At 35.1% G+C, this 14408-nt stretch overlaps 1 protein-coding gene across 1 annotated transcript in view; it reads left to right on the forward strand.

Moving 5' to 3' along the window:
• LOC147065250 (uncharacterized) overlaps positions 1 to 9984 on the forward strand; it is a 34987-nt gene extending 25003 nt beyond the window's left edge. Inside the window, exons 15-20 of the mRNA XM_085956955.1 lie at positions 257 to 462; positions 1916 to 2144; positions 6313 to 6534; positions 7797 to 7900; positions 9442 to 9610; positions 9791 to 9984. Coding sequence (XP_085813081.1) covers positions 257 to 462; positions 1916 to 2144; positions 6313 to 6534; positions 7797 to 7900; positions 9442 to 9610; positions 9791 to 9960 — 1100 coding nt within the window. The 3' untranslated portion in view covers positions 9961 to 9984. The remainder of the gene's footprint in view (positions 1 to 256; positions 463 to 1915; positions 2145 to 6312; positions 6535 to 7796; positions 7901 to 9441; positions 9611 to 9790) is intronic.
• The last annotated feature ends 4424 nt before the right edge of the window (positions 9985 to 14408 follow it).

Below are 14408 nucleotides of genomic sequence, written 5' to 3' on the forward strand. Positions count from 1 at the left end.
TATTAGTTATACAATCTAGGAATACACAAAGGATTTTTGTTTCTGTAAGCTAGATATTATATGGAACAATATAACAAAATGTAATTATTTAAATACAATGACAATAATTGATTAAAGATTGATGATCTCAGATCATTTATTGATTTTATTTTGTAATTATTTATATTTAGGCTCCGTCTAGTAGAGAAAGTTAGCTTTGGTTATTATATATTTTGTAGGTAACTCTATAAAACGTATTCTGTGTTTTTATCCACAGAACGAGGACTGATTGAAGTAGAAATGAAAGATGCCTTCACAAGATACACAAATGATGTAATTGCATCAACCGCTTTTGGCATTAAAGTAGATTCACACGCAGAGAGGAATAATTTCTTTTACAAGATGGGAAAAGAATCGTCCAGTGTCACCGGATCGAAGTTACTAAAGATTTTGATCATCAGCCTGTCTCCAAAAATATCTCAAGTAGGTAATTTTCAGAAGAAAGAAAGAGTTTGGACTATGTCATGATGTCATTAGAGTTAACATTTAATATAAAATGTTATTGCCATTAGACTTTGGACCAAGGTATTATTTTTGAGAAGAAGGCGTATTGCAGGCAGTTAATTACACAAGGTGTAGTGTGGTTAAATCAGGACAGTAAAATTTTCATTCTGCGCATTAAAAGACAGCTAAAAATTCTTATTTATAGCTGTCATCTTCAGCAACCTGTTTTAACATTTTACAATTACAATGTATATAATATAATAATAATTATGACATACTAGGTACAATTGCTTTCGAATCTTTGTAATCGTTCATGTGGTACACCAGTTTAAATCCTGGGTCTCGCAAGTACACATATTGTTTTATGGAACTAATAGGTTGAGGCTGACATCCATTTCTCGTAAAAACAAAATCTGTTAATACAAACCTCCACTCTGTGGAGGCCCATATAATCTTATTAGGATCGGACATGGTCAGAAAATATAAAATAAATAATTTTTGGAATCGACTGATTGAGTGAATGTAAATTTGTGTTGAAATGTTAGCGGTTTTTGACAGCTAATGCAGGTGGTATTGGTAGTGAGAATTTTACCACAAATTAATCTGCAATGCAAAATGACAACTAATTTAATCATAATTCTTTGTAATGTTGTTTTCAGTTACACTTTACTCACAGTTGTACTTAGGCTCCATCTGTGGAAGGTTTCCTACACCACCTTTTATTGAAATCCTTTTTTATAGCGGCTGTCAAATTTAATTGGTGCAAGTTTTGTAAGTTTATCTACTTTAATTAGTGCAAAACATGTAAATAGTTAAATATTATGTGTTATTTATTATTATTTCTATTACTTAATTAATTAATAAATCAATGGTAGGCCGTGGCATCCTTCAACATTGCTTTCCACCATATCCTCTCCTTTGCTCCGTTACCCACACACCAAGAGTCCGGAGGTTTTCTATTCTATTCAGCTACTAGAGTTGAATTTTATTTAGCATACATTTAAAATAAATTGTTATGGCAACTCGCCTATTATTAGGTATATTATTTCAATGTTATCTCTCTCTATGAGGCCGTGATCGATAGGCTGCATATACAAATTTCTCGAGTTATTTTTCCCGACCTTAAACTCAAATTACTAGCCACTGTCGATTGATTTACATAATCTAAAAAATTAAACACACAGTGACATCTGTTTGACTAATTATGAAATACTGAGCAACAAATTATCGATATTACAGTGACTTTAGTAAGAGCTTTGCTCTACATTCAGCGTGTATCATTAAAAATTGGCGCCCTGAGAAATACTGGTATAATAATATCGTGAGGCATAGAAAAGGTTAAGAAATAACAAATTTAAGTGTTAAAACCTATACCTTTTCTACAACAACCCTTTTCATAGCATAAATTGTAATGTTTTTGACATTTTTTCAGTTTTTAGGACTAAAAATATTTAGAAGTCAACTATCGAATTACTTCAGAACCCTGGTATCTGACAGTATTAAAATGAGAGAAGACGGAAAGATATTCAGACCAGATATGATACAGTTACTGATGGAAGCCAAGAGAGGTTCATTATTATATGACCAGGAAACAAACACCAAAGAAGCAGGATTTGCTACTGTCGAGGAATCGGCTATCGGAAAACAACACGTTAAACGACGTTAGTGATCTAATTTGCTTTTAATATTTTTCAATTTTATACAATCGATGGATGGCAGGAAGAAATGATACACAAGGTATTATACTGTTATTTAAACTTAATTAAGAGGGAGGGGAGCCATGAGTATGAATAAATATCTCCCCTAGAGTACGCATAACAAAATTGGCATGGTTGACATTTTAGAATATTTTTATATTTCTCTTCCGTGCAAGGGGTTGCAAATAATTTATAAGCAGGCAAGTAAAAAAACAGTTCAGACATGTAGCCAGAGGACTCGCCACTGTCTGTGAGGGAAAGAGGCTGATTAAATCATTCTCTAATGTTGTCCAACTAGACACTTCTTCCTTCGTTTTTTCCTTGAATGATCAGTTGCAACACTCATTACTTACCCATCGCTCCTAATGGTGTATGTTTGGTAGCTTATTCATTCTTCTGTATTTATAGTCTTATGCAGGGGTTCCCAACCTTTTTGTACTCTAGAGCACATTCTAAAATATCGGTAGGGTGGCGGGCACCACCTATTTTTAATCGACAAACTCCTTCCATAACTTCTCATTTTCCCATAATTTATTTTCTTATATTCATAATTTATTAATAAATAATAAACAAAAATGTTTCAAATTTCAAATGCCCCATCGGTGGTTATCGCAGACAGCGCAAAGGCATATTTATTGACTTGGCGTATGTTCTGAATGTATTATAACTATCCTCACCCCTTGTCTGTCCTTTCATAGATAATATTTGCAACATATTCTTTATTACTGTGAAGTTACTAAATACCATTCTCACCATAACTGCTAACTGTGCGGTGTCTGATATATCTGTTGACTCGTCAAATTGTAGCGAGAACCAGTCACATATTTCCAAGGCAGTCTTTAACTGAGTTTGTATATCTGTTGAAATTGCATGTATTCTTCTTGTGACGGTGTTATTTGACAACTGTAAGTCTTGTATTGCTGAAACAATCTCACGGTTGTTAGAAAATCCATCAAACAAACAATCGGCACCAGTCAAAAATAGTTTTTTAAATATCTCACCCACCATCAATGAAAGGTTTCTTCATTTTTGCGAGCATGTGAGAAATTTTGAAAGAAGCAATGGTGGCCTTTTTAGAATTTTCCACATGTCTGGTGAAAACAGTCTGTTGTGCAGTTAGACTTGATTTTAGTTGACATATTTTTTTCTTTCTTACTTCAGATTTAAGTGGATAATTCACATCAAAAGTGGCATGAATTGTCTGAAAGTGTCGTTCAACATTATGTTTTTTCGGCACTCCAATACTACTACCACACAACAAACAGACGCATTTATTTTTTACATTAAAGAAACAATATGATTCTTCCCAGTCAGTGTTAAAATTATAGGTTCGTTGTCTTTTACTCGGTCTACTCATTTTAGAACTATATAGAAGGAATATCAAAACTCTTAATTCGTGTTTCGTCAGACGAAAATGTCTCCTAGCTAACTGTCGCGACAATCACAATGACAACAACGTGGTTCCAGGCGGGGAATGCTATTTGCACATCAATCCTTGTACACGCCGAAAACCCGAACTGAGCCGAAAATCGCCGAAGCAATCGGGACGGTACGAGCATGTGACTACTGTCACGTGCTTCGACGTTCATCGGCTCAGTTCGTGGCGTTCGTTCACTTCGGGTTTTCTGCGTGTCAGGCTAGCGTGAAAATTCTGTCTCTGTCGAATAGTGGCGGGCACATACGAATCGTTCCGCGGGCGCCATGGTGCCCGCGGGCACGGGGTTGGGAACCCCTGGTCTAATGCAACGGTCGGAGAATCTATATTTACCAATTAAATGATATTACCTCTTTCTAGAGGTGAGTTGGAAATACTGTCACCAGTTTGTGTACTCAAGTATCGGATGAAGCTACCCATACTCAGTACGTGTGGCCCAATAAACTTGTTCCAAAAAACTTGTGATGATATCATCGCGAGTCTCGCTCGCTAGTTGGTAGACTTTAAATATTATTGACATTAAATGCGCGCCAGCGAAATAGCATTTGAATACAATTATATTTTAATTTATTAGTCTATGCATGCGAATGACATCATCTTGTGTATGAACAATAGGTCATAAATTTTCTGTAGAAGCATATTCTCTCGGGAATGTGATGAGGTGACTGAGGTGACGGCAGTTTAAAATAAAAAAATCATTGTTATTCATTTTATGTTAACAAGAATATTATAACATAACATTAAAGCAACTCATAAATTTAAAATGTGTTTAAAATTTTATAATAAATGGGTCATTTCGAAAAGCCCAGCTCAGTGTATTTTTAGCGATTCTATTGAAGCCGATATTTCAAATACTAATATGTAGTTAAGTTTTAGTTCCAGTTGAGTATGAGACTTATGTCGCAAATGCACGCCAAACGCTCTATATACGAGGGTGGGTCAATAAGTCCTTAGAAAAGCCGACAGGTGGCGCGACTAGTACTGTAAGCGGTTTGTTTTCATGAAGCGGCACTACCGATTCAGTATGCTGCGAAGTTTCAATCAGATCGGTCGGGTTGTTGTGTGTTTCTCGTACATTTAAAAAAAAAATTGCTTGTGGAAAATGGAAAAATGGAAAATGGAGAAAATTGAGTTTAGAGCTGTTATTAAATATTTTAATATAAAAGGGTTAACAGCAAAGGAAATAAAAAATGAGTTGGATTTAGTTCACGGCATATCTGCTCCTTCACTTGCAACTATTTATAACTGGTTAAATGAATTTAAACGTGGTCGTACATCAACAAAGGATGAACCACGCTCAGGACGTCCTGTAGAGGTGACTACACCAGAAATGATCAATAAAATCCACGATATGGTGTTAACTGACCGAAGATTAAAGTTGAGTGAGATAATTGAGGTTACAGGGATCTCAAAAGGTAGCGTCATTTTTATTTTACATGACAAATCGGGCATGAAAAATATTTCTGCAAGATGGGTGCCGCGTTTGCTCACAGTCGACAATAAACGCAATAGGGTGGTGGCCTCTAAAGCCCTGTTGTCGCTCATGCAACGCAATCCGGATGATTTTTTTCGTCGCTTTGTGACTGTAGATGAAACATGGATACACCACTATACTCCCGAGACGAAAGAACAGTCAAAGCAGTGGATTGCGAAGGCAAACCATGTCCAAAGAAGGCGAAAACCGTAAAATCAGCTGGTAAGGTTATGGCTACTGTATTTTGGGATGCACGTGAAATTATTTTCGTTGACTATTTGGAAAAAGGAAAAACAATAACAGGGGATTATTATGCATCTTTATTGGACCAGCTAAAAAACAAAATTGAAGAAAAACGGCCTCATTTAAACAGGAAAAAAATCCTCTTTCATCAGGACAATGCCCGTGTTCACACATGTTTACGATCAATGGCTAAAATTGAAGAATTGAAGTTCGAATTGGTCGACCACCCACCGTATTCGCCAGATTTAGCCCCCAGTGACTTTTTCCTTTTCCCAAACTTAAAAAAATGGCTAAGTGGACAACGTTTTTTTTCAAATGAAGAAGTCATCGATCGGACAAATGCTTATTTCGAGGACCTTCCGAAAACTTATTTTTCTGACGGTTTAAAAAAAATTGAGAAACGTCTAACCAAGTGTATTGAGCTCCAAGGAGATTATGTTGAGAAATAAAAAAAAATACAAAAATAAAAAGTGTTTTAATGCTTTTTTCTAAGGAATTATTGACCCACCCTCGTAGTATTCCAAATACTAGTAAGTATTTTGGAACAAGTTTTGATACTAAGTATTTTTTTTTACTGGTAGTAAGTATACTTAGTCTTCAAAATCGACCAATTTTCCCACCTCTACTTCTTTCCCAGTTCAAAGTTAACAAAAATTAGTCAACTAAACTACCCTTAAGACGTTCAGCATACTAGAGGAACCTAACAGAAAAATGCGAAGCTTACAATTTGACAAAAGTGTTTTAATTAATCAACACATATCTGAAAACGGTACAAAGAAGACATAATTTAAAGTCGAAGATAAACTTATAACACAAAATATTATTTTATGGTTTAGTTTCTTTTAATAAACATAGGTTTTTCTAAAAAATAAAAAAGTGTAGGACTTTAAATTAATAAAATTAAAATTAAATAATAAACTTGCAAATTAGGCTCCAATATTGTGACCATATCTAAAATAGATTCTTTATATCCATTTCAGAGTGGACAGATGACGACATTACAGCACAAGCGATGCTGTTTTTCATAGCTGGCTTTGACACTGCGTCAACTCTTTCGTGCTTCATATCACATGAGCTGGCAACGCAGCCTCACATACAAAAGCGACTTCAGGATGAAATCGATGACATGGCATTAAAGAATAATGGCTCCATCAATTACAACGACCTGCAGAACATGAAATATATGGATATGGTTGTTTCTGGTAAGAAATGTAACTGAAAGCGTTATTTGTTCACTGGTAGAGCTCTCTTATTACCAAAACCTAGATACTATTAATAGTACTGAACAGTCAGATTCAGATCTTGGATTGCGAGCATAATTTGTTTCAGATACGGTTTGTAATCCAAAGCACTTGTATATCAAAGCGAACTTCATCATAAAAAATAATGGAATCATTAAATATAAAATACCCAATTCATTTTATTAATTACATAATAAATAATGTAGGATGACTTTCACTGTCACTAACGCAATCATTACTGTTGGCACACTGCAATCTTTTTCCTTTTGTGCGACTTTAACAAGGAATCTATGCAATGACACTTGTCAATGCAATGTCGCTGTAGGATTGGTTTATCGAATAGACCAAATGTCAAATGTTCAGGAGACGAAAAACAAATTACTTTATCCTATATTTAAATACATGGAGGTATTTAAATTGTTGTTTTTACAGCATATGAATGCTATTTTCATTACAAAGCAATTTAAAGAAAAGGATGTTTCTGGTCCATTTAGACACAAAAAATCATTTCAGCAGTGAAAGGTCGATTTCGACAATAATGGATATTCAACAAACCAATCCTATAGCGTTGACTTGTTTCTCACATCCTTTTGAGGATTTTTCAGCAATAGAGAAAGAGGAAGAAGAATCTTCGGCTAAGTTGTGATCACATGATACTCGGCAGTGCGTATTACTCATATTGCAGAACCTGACTCATTTACCAAGCTAAAATTTATTAAAATATTTTGCTCGTCCTGCAAAACACTCGCAATTCAAGGTTTTATTGTATAGTATATAAAATATTTTCTTTATTCAATAAATAATTCACAAGATTTATGAATGTAACATTCTTGTAATGAACATTCTTTATATAATTAGAAAACACTGGAAAAAAACTTTTTGAAAAAATACAACACCTAGCAGGTTTCTTGCCTGCCCTAGGGCACCTCGGGATTCGTGCCCATGTGCCCTAACCACTAAGCTATACATGTCTTTCGGTCCTAGGTTTGAGTCCTGCTCTCTGAATTTTTTCTAGTGATTTCTCAGAAGTGTTTTCAAATTATGAATAATATTATATTATAGTTTATCATTACTTAATTAAAAAATGTAATTTTCCTTGTCCACATGGCGCATATCTCGCTGCGACTGAATGTGGACACCTCTAAGAGGTCACCTGTAACTCGAATGTGAGCGAATCAAAACGCGCCATGTGTACAAGGCCTTAATTGGTGTTAATATTTCAGAAACATTGAGAATGTGGCCTCCAGGGGCGGCTATAGATAGAAAATGTATCAAGCCATATGTGCTACCTCCGCCATGCGATAATCCTCTTCAAGAGGGCTTTCAGGTAAATATTTTATTGACTAAGCTTAATTTATTATTTCTTTAGCGAAATCAATTTTATAACTTATTCTTCTACTGTCCTATTATAATAAATTATGATAATGTTAAGGATAATAAATATCATTAAAAAAATAGGTACATAATTTTCTGAATTTATTAAATGTGACATGATATATTTGTTAGTGTATTACAATTTTAGAATTGATGAATAATTTTCTTGTTATTGGCTTACATTCTTCTTATTTGACCACATCCGCTCCTCAGTAAAAGTTTATGAACACCACACGGTGCCTCCAAGAATCTTGTAACTTCCCAGAGATATAGCGGCATTCTGTAGCCCTGCCATATACACTATTTGGATGGTATTTAGTGTCTTCAAGAATACCGGAATCCGGTTGCGCTGAAAAGCAAGCCAAGTTAAAATTCTCTTGAGGCGTCCGTCGTACGTGGCCGAGCCAGGTCCAATATCACCTCTTTACACTCAGTGTAACTCCGTGATGAGAAGCTGTTTGGCCCACTCTATTAACTCCATGCTAATCCTAAAGTCGTACCGCACACCCAGTTTCCGCTGCAAACATCTGTTCTCAAATCTCAGTATAAGGTTGCTCTGAGCCTTCGTATGGTAACATGACTCGCTACCATAAAGCGCTATTTAACTGTGTGTAAAAATAGCCTGATAAATTGCTCCGCACAAAAGTCGAAATATTTTATCATTTTTACGATTAGATTTAATCTTATTAACCGCCTTAATTATTATATTTAACGATGAGTGTAGACTTTGTCTCAAGATGTTGTCTGTGCACCACACAATGAACATATAAAACGTTTGTCACTTCTTTCTTCTTTATCGTCATATTGAATAAAGGAAGAGGACAACAAATATTACCTGGTCCAAAACAGCTGCACATCTGTGAGCATTATCTTACCACTTTTCGCAAAGATAAAGCAATCATTTCAGCCTGCCTTCGATTCCCAGGACGAAATTCTAAGAATTTGAAATTAGGCACATGTTACTTTCTAAATGCAGCAATGAAAAAAGTTAATCCGATCACAATGTGCTTAGTCCATGGATGAAGCTATGCCGAAAAACAAAAATTGTGAAGCAAAATTTTCAAAGATTTTGCTTCACAATTGGGTCCGCTCACTAGTGGGTGGTACGGACCAGGTTGACGACCCGTGGTCTAAGCTGTCAAAACTGTCTATCTTGCTCTAAAAGTTAACACAGCCAAGAGAGGTGCTGTTAAAACATAGCACTTTTTGACAGTTCATACCGTTAACTTATTGTAACAATTAACTGCCTCAATCCATAAATATGTTAAACTACCCTCGATAGCCGCTGATAGCAGCCTTGTGTAGGTATAGAATAGATGCACATGTACCTATATATCTATGCATCCGACCCCCACTAAACTTTATGCATAGCATTATAAAATCGCAGATGACCAAGATATGATGGTCTTTCAATAAGTAACCAGGTTAATGATATCTATGTAAATGATGAGTACTGAATTTAACTAACAAATTATTTTTGTAATAATTTTACAGATTAATGCTGACGAAGGAATATGGCTTCCAGTTTGGAGTATCCATCATGATCCAAAATATTATCCTGATCCAGAAAAGTTTGATCCAGAGAGGTTCTCAGATGAAAATAAAAGAAATATTCAACCATTTACTTACTTGCCATTCGGAGTAGGTCCTAGAAACTGCATAGGTATATTTTTTACTAAACACTGTCTTTTATAACTTCAGTTGGTATAGCAATATATAAATAATTATATTGCACATTCTAGCATAGCTCCTAGAATAATAAAAAATAATATTGTCCAGTTACAATTATAAAAACAAATACTACATAACATTATTATTTTGTCATTAATTCTCATTGTTTCAGGTTCCCGGTTTGCATTAATGGAAACAAAGGCTGTGCTTTTCCACTTATTGGCCAAGTTTAATTTTGAAGTCATTTCCAAAACACAAATTCCAATCAAGCTTTCTAAAAACAACTTCAATATCAATGCTGAAAACGGATTCTGGATTGGACTGAAACCAAGGATTCAATAAAAATACAACTATTCTTTTATCTGTACATTGTGTTTTTTGAAATATAAATTCTGATAATATTTTAAACTATTTCTTTTATTCAACGAATAAGACACAAGATTTGAAAATGTAACGTTGCATTATTAAAACAAACATAATTTGAAAAAAATTGATAAGATTTTCATGTAAGAGCTACTAGTTAAAATTGTCATCAATAAATAGGATGCCCGTTACTTAATTGGAAAAGCATACTGGCACGAATCCAGCAATTGCAGGTTCAAGTCCCGTTGGGTGTTGTATTTTTTTTTCTAAAAAAAGATTTTTTCTACTGGCTAGGTATATCTATACATGAGATGTTTTCAAATTATGTACCTACCTATGTTATTCTTCCTACGTAAAGTGTCAAGCATAGAACAGATTAATAAATAGAATTCCGATAGGCTATACCCCCACCCCAATTCACTACATTTTAATGCAGGGTTTTGAATGTGTGAGTGTCCTACGAAAATGAATCACACATAGACGTGCAAGAGCGTGTGTTGCAACTTTCAAATACATCAATATTGAATGAGCATCAGTGTATAAACTGAGAGCAGTTGTCGGAAAGAAAGACAAGCATACTTTTGACACGTGTTGAAATTTATCCCATATTCTTCCACACTTGAGATCAGTTGCCTATTCCTACACACCCGTTAGGTATTTCAGTTCCCATTAATTTTGTGTTCCCTGGCAAGAGTATTGTGTTACTTACCTACTAGGTACTATTCTAGAGTTCCCTGGTTTCAAGTCATACCAAGTTTTTCAAAAGTTTTCGTAAAACATTGGGGAACCCTGATAAATGAGAATCACTGAGTTAGATAAACTAACATTATATTATATAGTAGTTAATTGAACTGGTGTTTACGTGATAGAACTCTATTGCAAGCTATTATAATGATTAGTTTTAAAATGCTGTCTTCATAGTCTTTCTTAAATTTGTATGGTGATCAAATCAAACTCATTCAACATTTTTAGATATGGCACGTGATGTATTAATATCAGGGCTCGAAATGACCGGAGCCCCGTTCCGGTTCGTGAAAGTGGTAAAATTATCGCTCTGCCTCATGGAAAACATATTTTGACTATCTGAGCTAGATAGACCATATAATAGAAAATCCAACACACTTATTTTATAAAATACACATAAAATTTAATAACTTGTAAATATCTTCAGAAAATTGTCGAGCGCTCCGGTTCATAAACTTTTCCATTTCGAGCGAGATCATAAGCATATCATGCATAGGCACAAAAGTAAGAGGGGGGGGGAGTTGTCAGGTCCACCCCCCCCCCCTTGAATAAAAAAAATACAAAATATTTGGTTGAATATTACTAATCGCCGAATTTTTCGCCTCTAATATTGCAATGCAGCAAGATAACCAAAAACTGGACAGCGTGCCGCGGACGACACAAATGGTCACAATAATTAGGACAGATAGGCTTGGTCTGTGTGACGTCAAGTGACTTGTAGTTGAGAATCCCACCGGTGGCTAGAATCGAAACGCGGCTTGGCTGAGTATGGGAAATGTACCCGGGAAAGTGTGAGAGTGTATGGTGGATACAAAATTCAACCAGTGTAATATAATCAACTCCCTCTGCAAAAATACATATTATTAGGTATAGTAGAGATCATCGATTTCCAAACTGGGAAGCGTTATAGGCGATAGGTATTATATCTATACGAAATCTTAAAAAAAAGAAAAATTAGTAGTTTTTAAATATGGTTTATTATTCGTCCTTTTCAATATTAATTCTATTAAACAAAACTGACAGCAAATCGTCTTTATTATCTGTCTCTTCTGTCAAAAAAAAATGAAGTTATAAGTATTGCCGTATTTCAAATAATTCCAGTGTCAAATATAATATTTTCATTGGATTTTAGGACGAAATTTTAATAATAAAAAAAACATCCAGAGCAGTGGAGCACTACAAATTTTCGGTGCTCCGGGTAAAACCCCATTGCTCCATTGCGTCCGTGCTCCTACTCCAACGCTCTTCAATATATCATAACTAATTTCTTTTATTTTGTTAACTGTCAATTCATGGTGGAACTGCATTGTATTGTTGTTTTTATTAAATAAAAACAACAATATCATAACTATAATCGATACTTATTCTAAAAGGTATCCCTTATTAATTTATTGATTGAAAAACATCCCTTGTGATATTGACAATATAACACAGGGGTAGACAACCTGGTCCCTACCGCCCATTAGTGGGCGTTCCAGCTTTCACGGTGGGCGGGGGCGGTAAGGGTTTTAAAAACATTTTCATTATGTTTTCATAAAATTCCACGTGACAATTTCAATATGTTAGAGGATGAACCACGGAAGTCACGTTTAGACTTTTGTTCAGGAGAGTGATTTTAGTGTAGATTAAATGTTTGAACTTGAATAACTCTTTTAATAACTATAATAATTAGGGTCTGTAAACGGTATCATTCATTATTAAATTTATTTTTGACCATAGTATGGATAGAAATACCAAATCATTTAGAATTAATAAATTAATGGACTTCCGTGTTTTATGTTCTAACACATAATGTAAAAGTACCACTAAGCAATACTTCACCTATAGATAATACATGGTAGTCCATATAGGTAAGTATACATTATTTTTATTTCCTGTGCATCATTATTAATATTTTTTTTATTATAAATACACAAAATATTTCAGTAAGTCTACATATGAAAAGGAATTATATTTATTTTTTTACACAAGTACAACATTATTTGAAATTTATTACTGCTCTAGAAAAACATCAACGCAATGAGAGTTATTCCTGGTCATTCTCCGGGACATCAGCTGATCAGGAATTATTTGGAATTCTACCATAAAATTCTTAAAATTCCCGAGATATCCTTTGTTTCATAGTTTGCAGATCTTAACTGGACACGGTGGTTTTGCCTCCGTCAGCTTGGCCTAATAGAATTTCCGACTTGCTTATGTGCCGAATTGCAGGACGCCGATCACATCCTCTGGGAGTGTTCCCATATGTCGGTTGAAAGGGAAGAGCTTCTCAAGTCGGTTCAACCCTCAGTTGGACCGGTCGGCCATTGCGACTAGGTATCTACGAGGGAAAATTTTACAGCTTTTAAAAAGTTTGCGGCATTTTACGGCGAGCGAGAAGGTCTTTTCTCATCGAGAATTGACCGCAATACATTATATCAAATAAGGGATCACGCACACTCTAGTGCACGCCAACCAAGGTCTTGGGAAGTTGCTCCTGGGACACTTTCAGCACAAATTTTTGAGAGCGCCTAACGTTCGTTACGGCACGGTATACGCCTGCATAATGGGTGTAGAAACGTGGATGGAAAAGAAAGTTTGTAGATCTTTGTAATTTGGCCGTGCTAATTAGACGTTTTGAACTTGTGGAATGCCAATGTGAAACAAAATATGTTGCGACCTTGTTTTTCTACGGAGGTCCTTAGTTTGGAAATCTTCATCGGAGAACTTCGCCTTATACCAGAAACCAGGTATATGAAAAAACAATCATGATATTCCTATTTTGGCCAGGGCAATTAATTATCATACCAAATCTTCAGCTCTACAATATTTGCTAAAACATTGCTAGATGCCCATTCCATCAAGCAGCAGCTGATCGTATTGCCACCCCTTCCACTTTTTATTTCATCCACATCAGTGTTGTGTCTCACCACTTGCATCATCGTAAATTGTAAAATTCAGAGTCCACAATTTTCTCAGATGGAAACTATATGGAGTAGGTAAACACTACTCCAAGACAACCATTATTACTTTCATACTGGTAATTTTTCTTTTGCAAGAGTTTATCAATCTTATTAATTGCAGTTGCTTCCTGCATGTGATCTTCCAAAAGGTGTCTTTGAATTTCTTTTTCTTCAACAGAAATATTAACATCTTTAGGACTAATCTTAGGGCTATCGCAGGCGTCACAGGTATCATTGCTTGGCAAATGAAGCCCGAATTAAATTTTTATTTTATTTAATCGAAAATCCATTTGAATAGGTATATGGCGATAGATCCACAATTTTGGGTTCATTCATGTGGTTATATTCTTTGAAGAATAAATAAAACATTTTTGTAATACTTATTTATGTATAACTAGCTGTATCACCCGGCGCTGCCCGGGAGTTACGTAGAGTGCAAAGGATAGAATTTAAAAAATTAAAAAAATATAATTTTTTAGATTTTAATTTTTTTGTACATTTATTGCATTAAATATCTTAAAAAGTAGTACAAATTCAATTTATTATTGTAAAACTGTCTCCGGGGTGCAACGGGTTAAAACTGAAATTCGAGACCCCGACCACTCACTCCGGCTCTGTTGCCTCCCCGGGGTGCAACGGGTTAAAACTGAAATTTGTTACCCCGACCACGCACTCCGGCTTTGATGCCACTACATACAATTATTGTCCGTGAGTGAAGTATTCCGATCTACGCGTAACAAG

The sequence above is a fragment of the Rhyacophila brunnea genome, unplaced genomic scaffold (assembly GCF_057557595.1).
Source record: "Rhyacophila brunnea isolate RB1 unplaced genomic scaffold, BYU_Rbru_1.0 scaffold_6, whole genome shotgun sequence".
Taxonomy (NCBI): domain Eukaryota; kingdom Metazoa; phylum Arthropoda; class Insecta; order Trichoptera; family Rhyacophilidae; genus Rhyacophila; species Rhyacophila brunnea.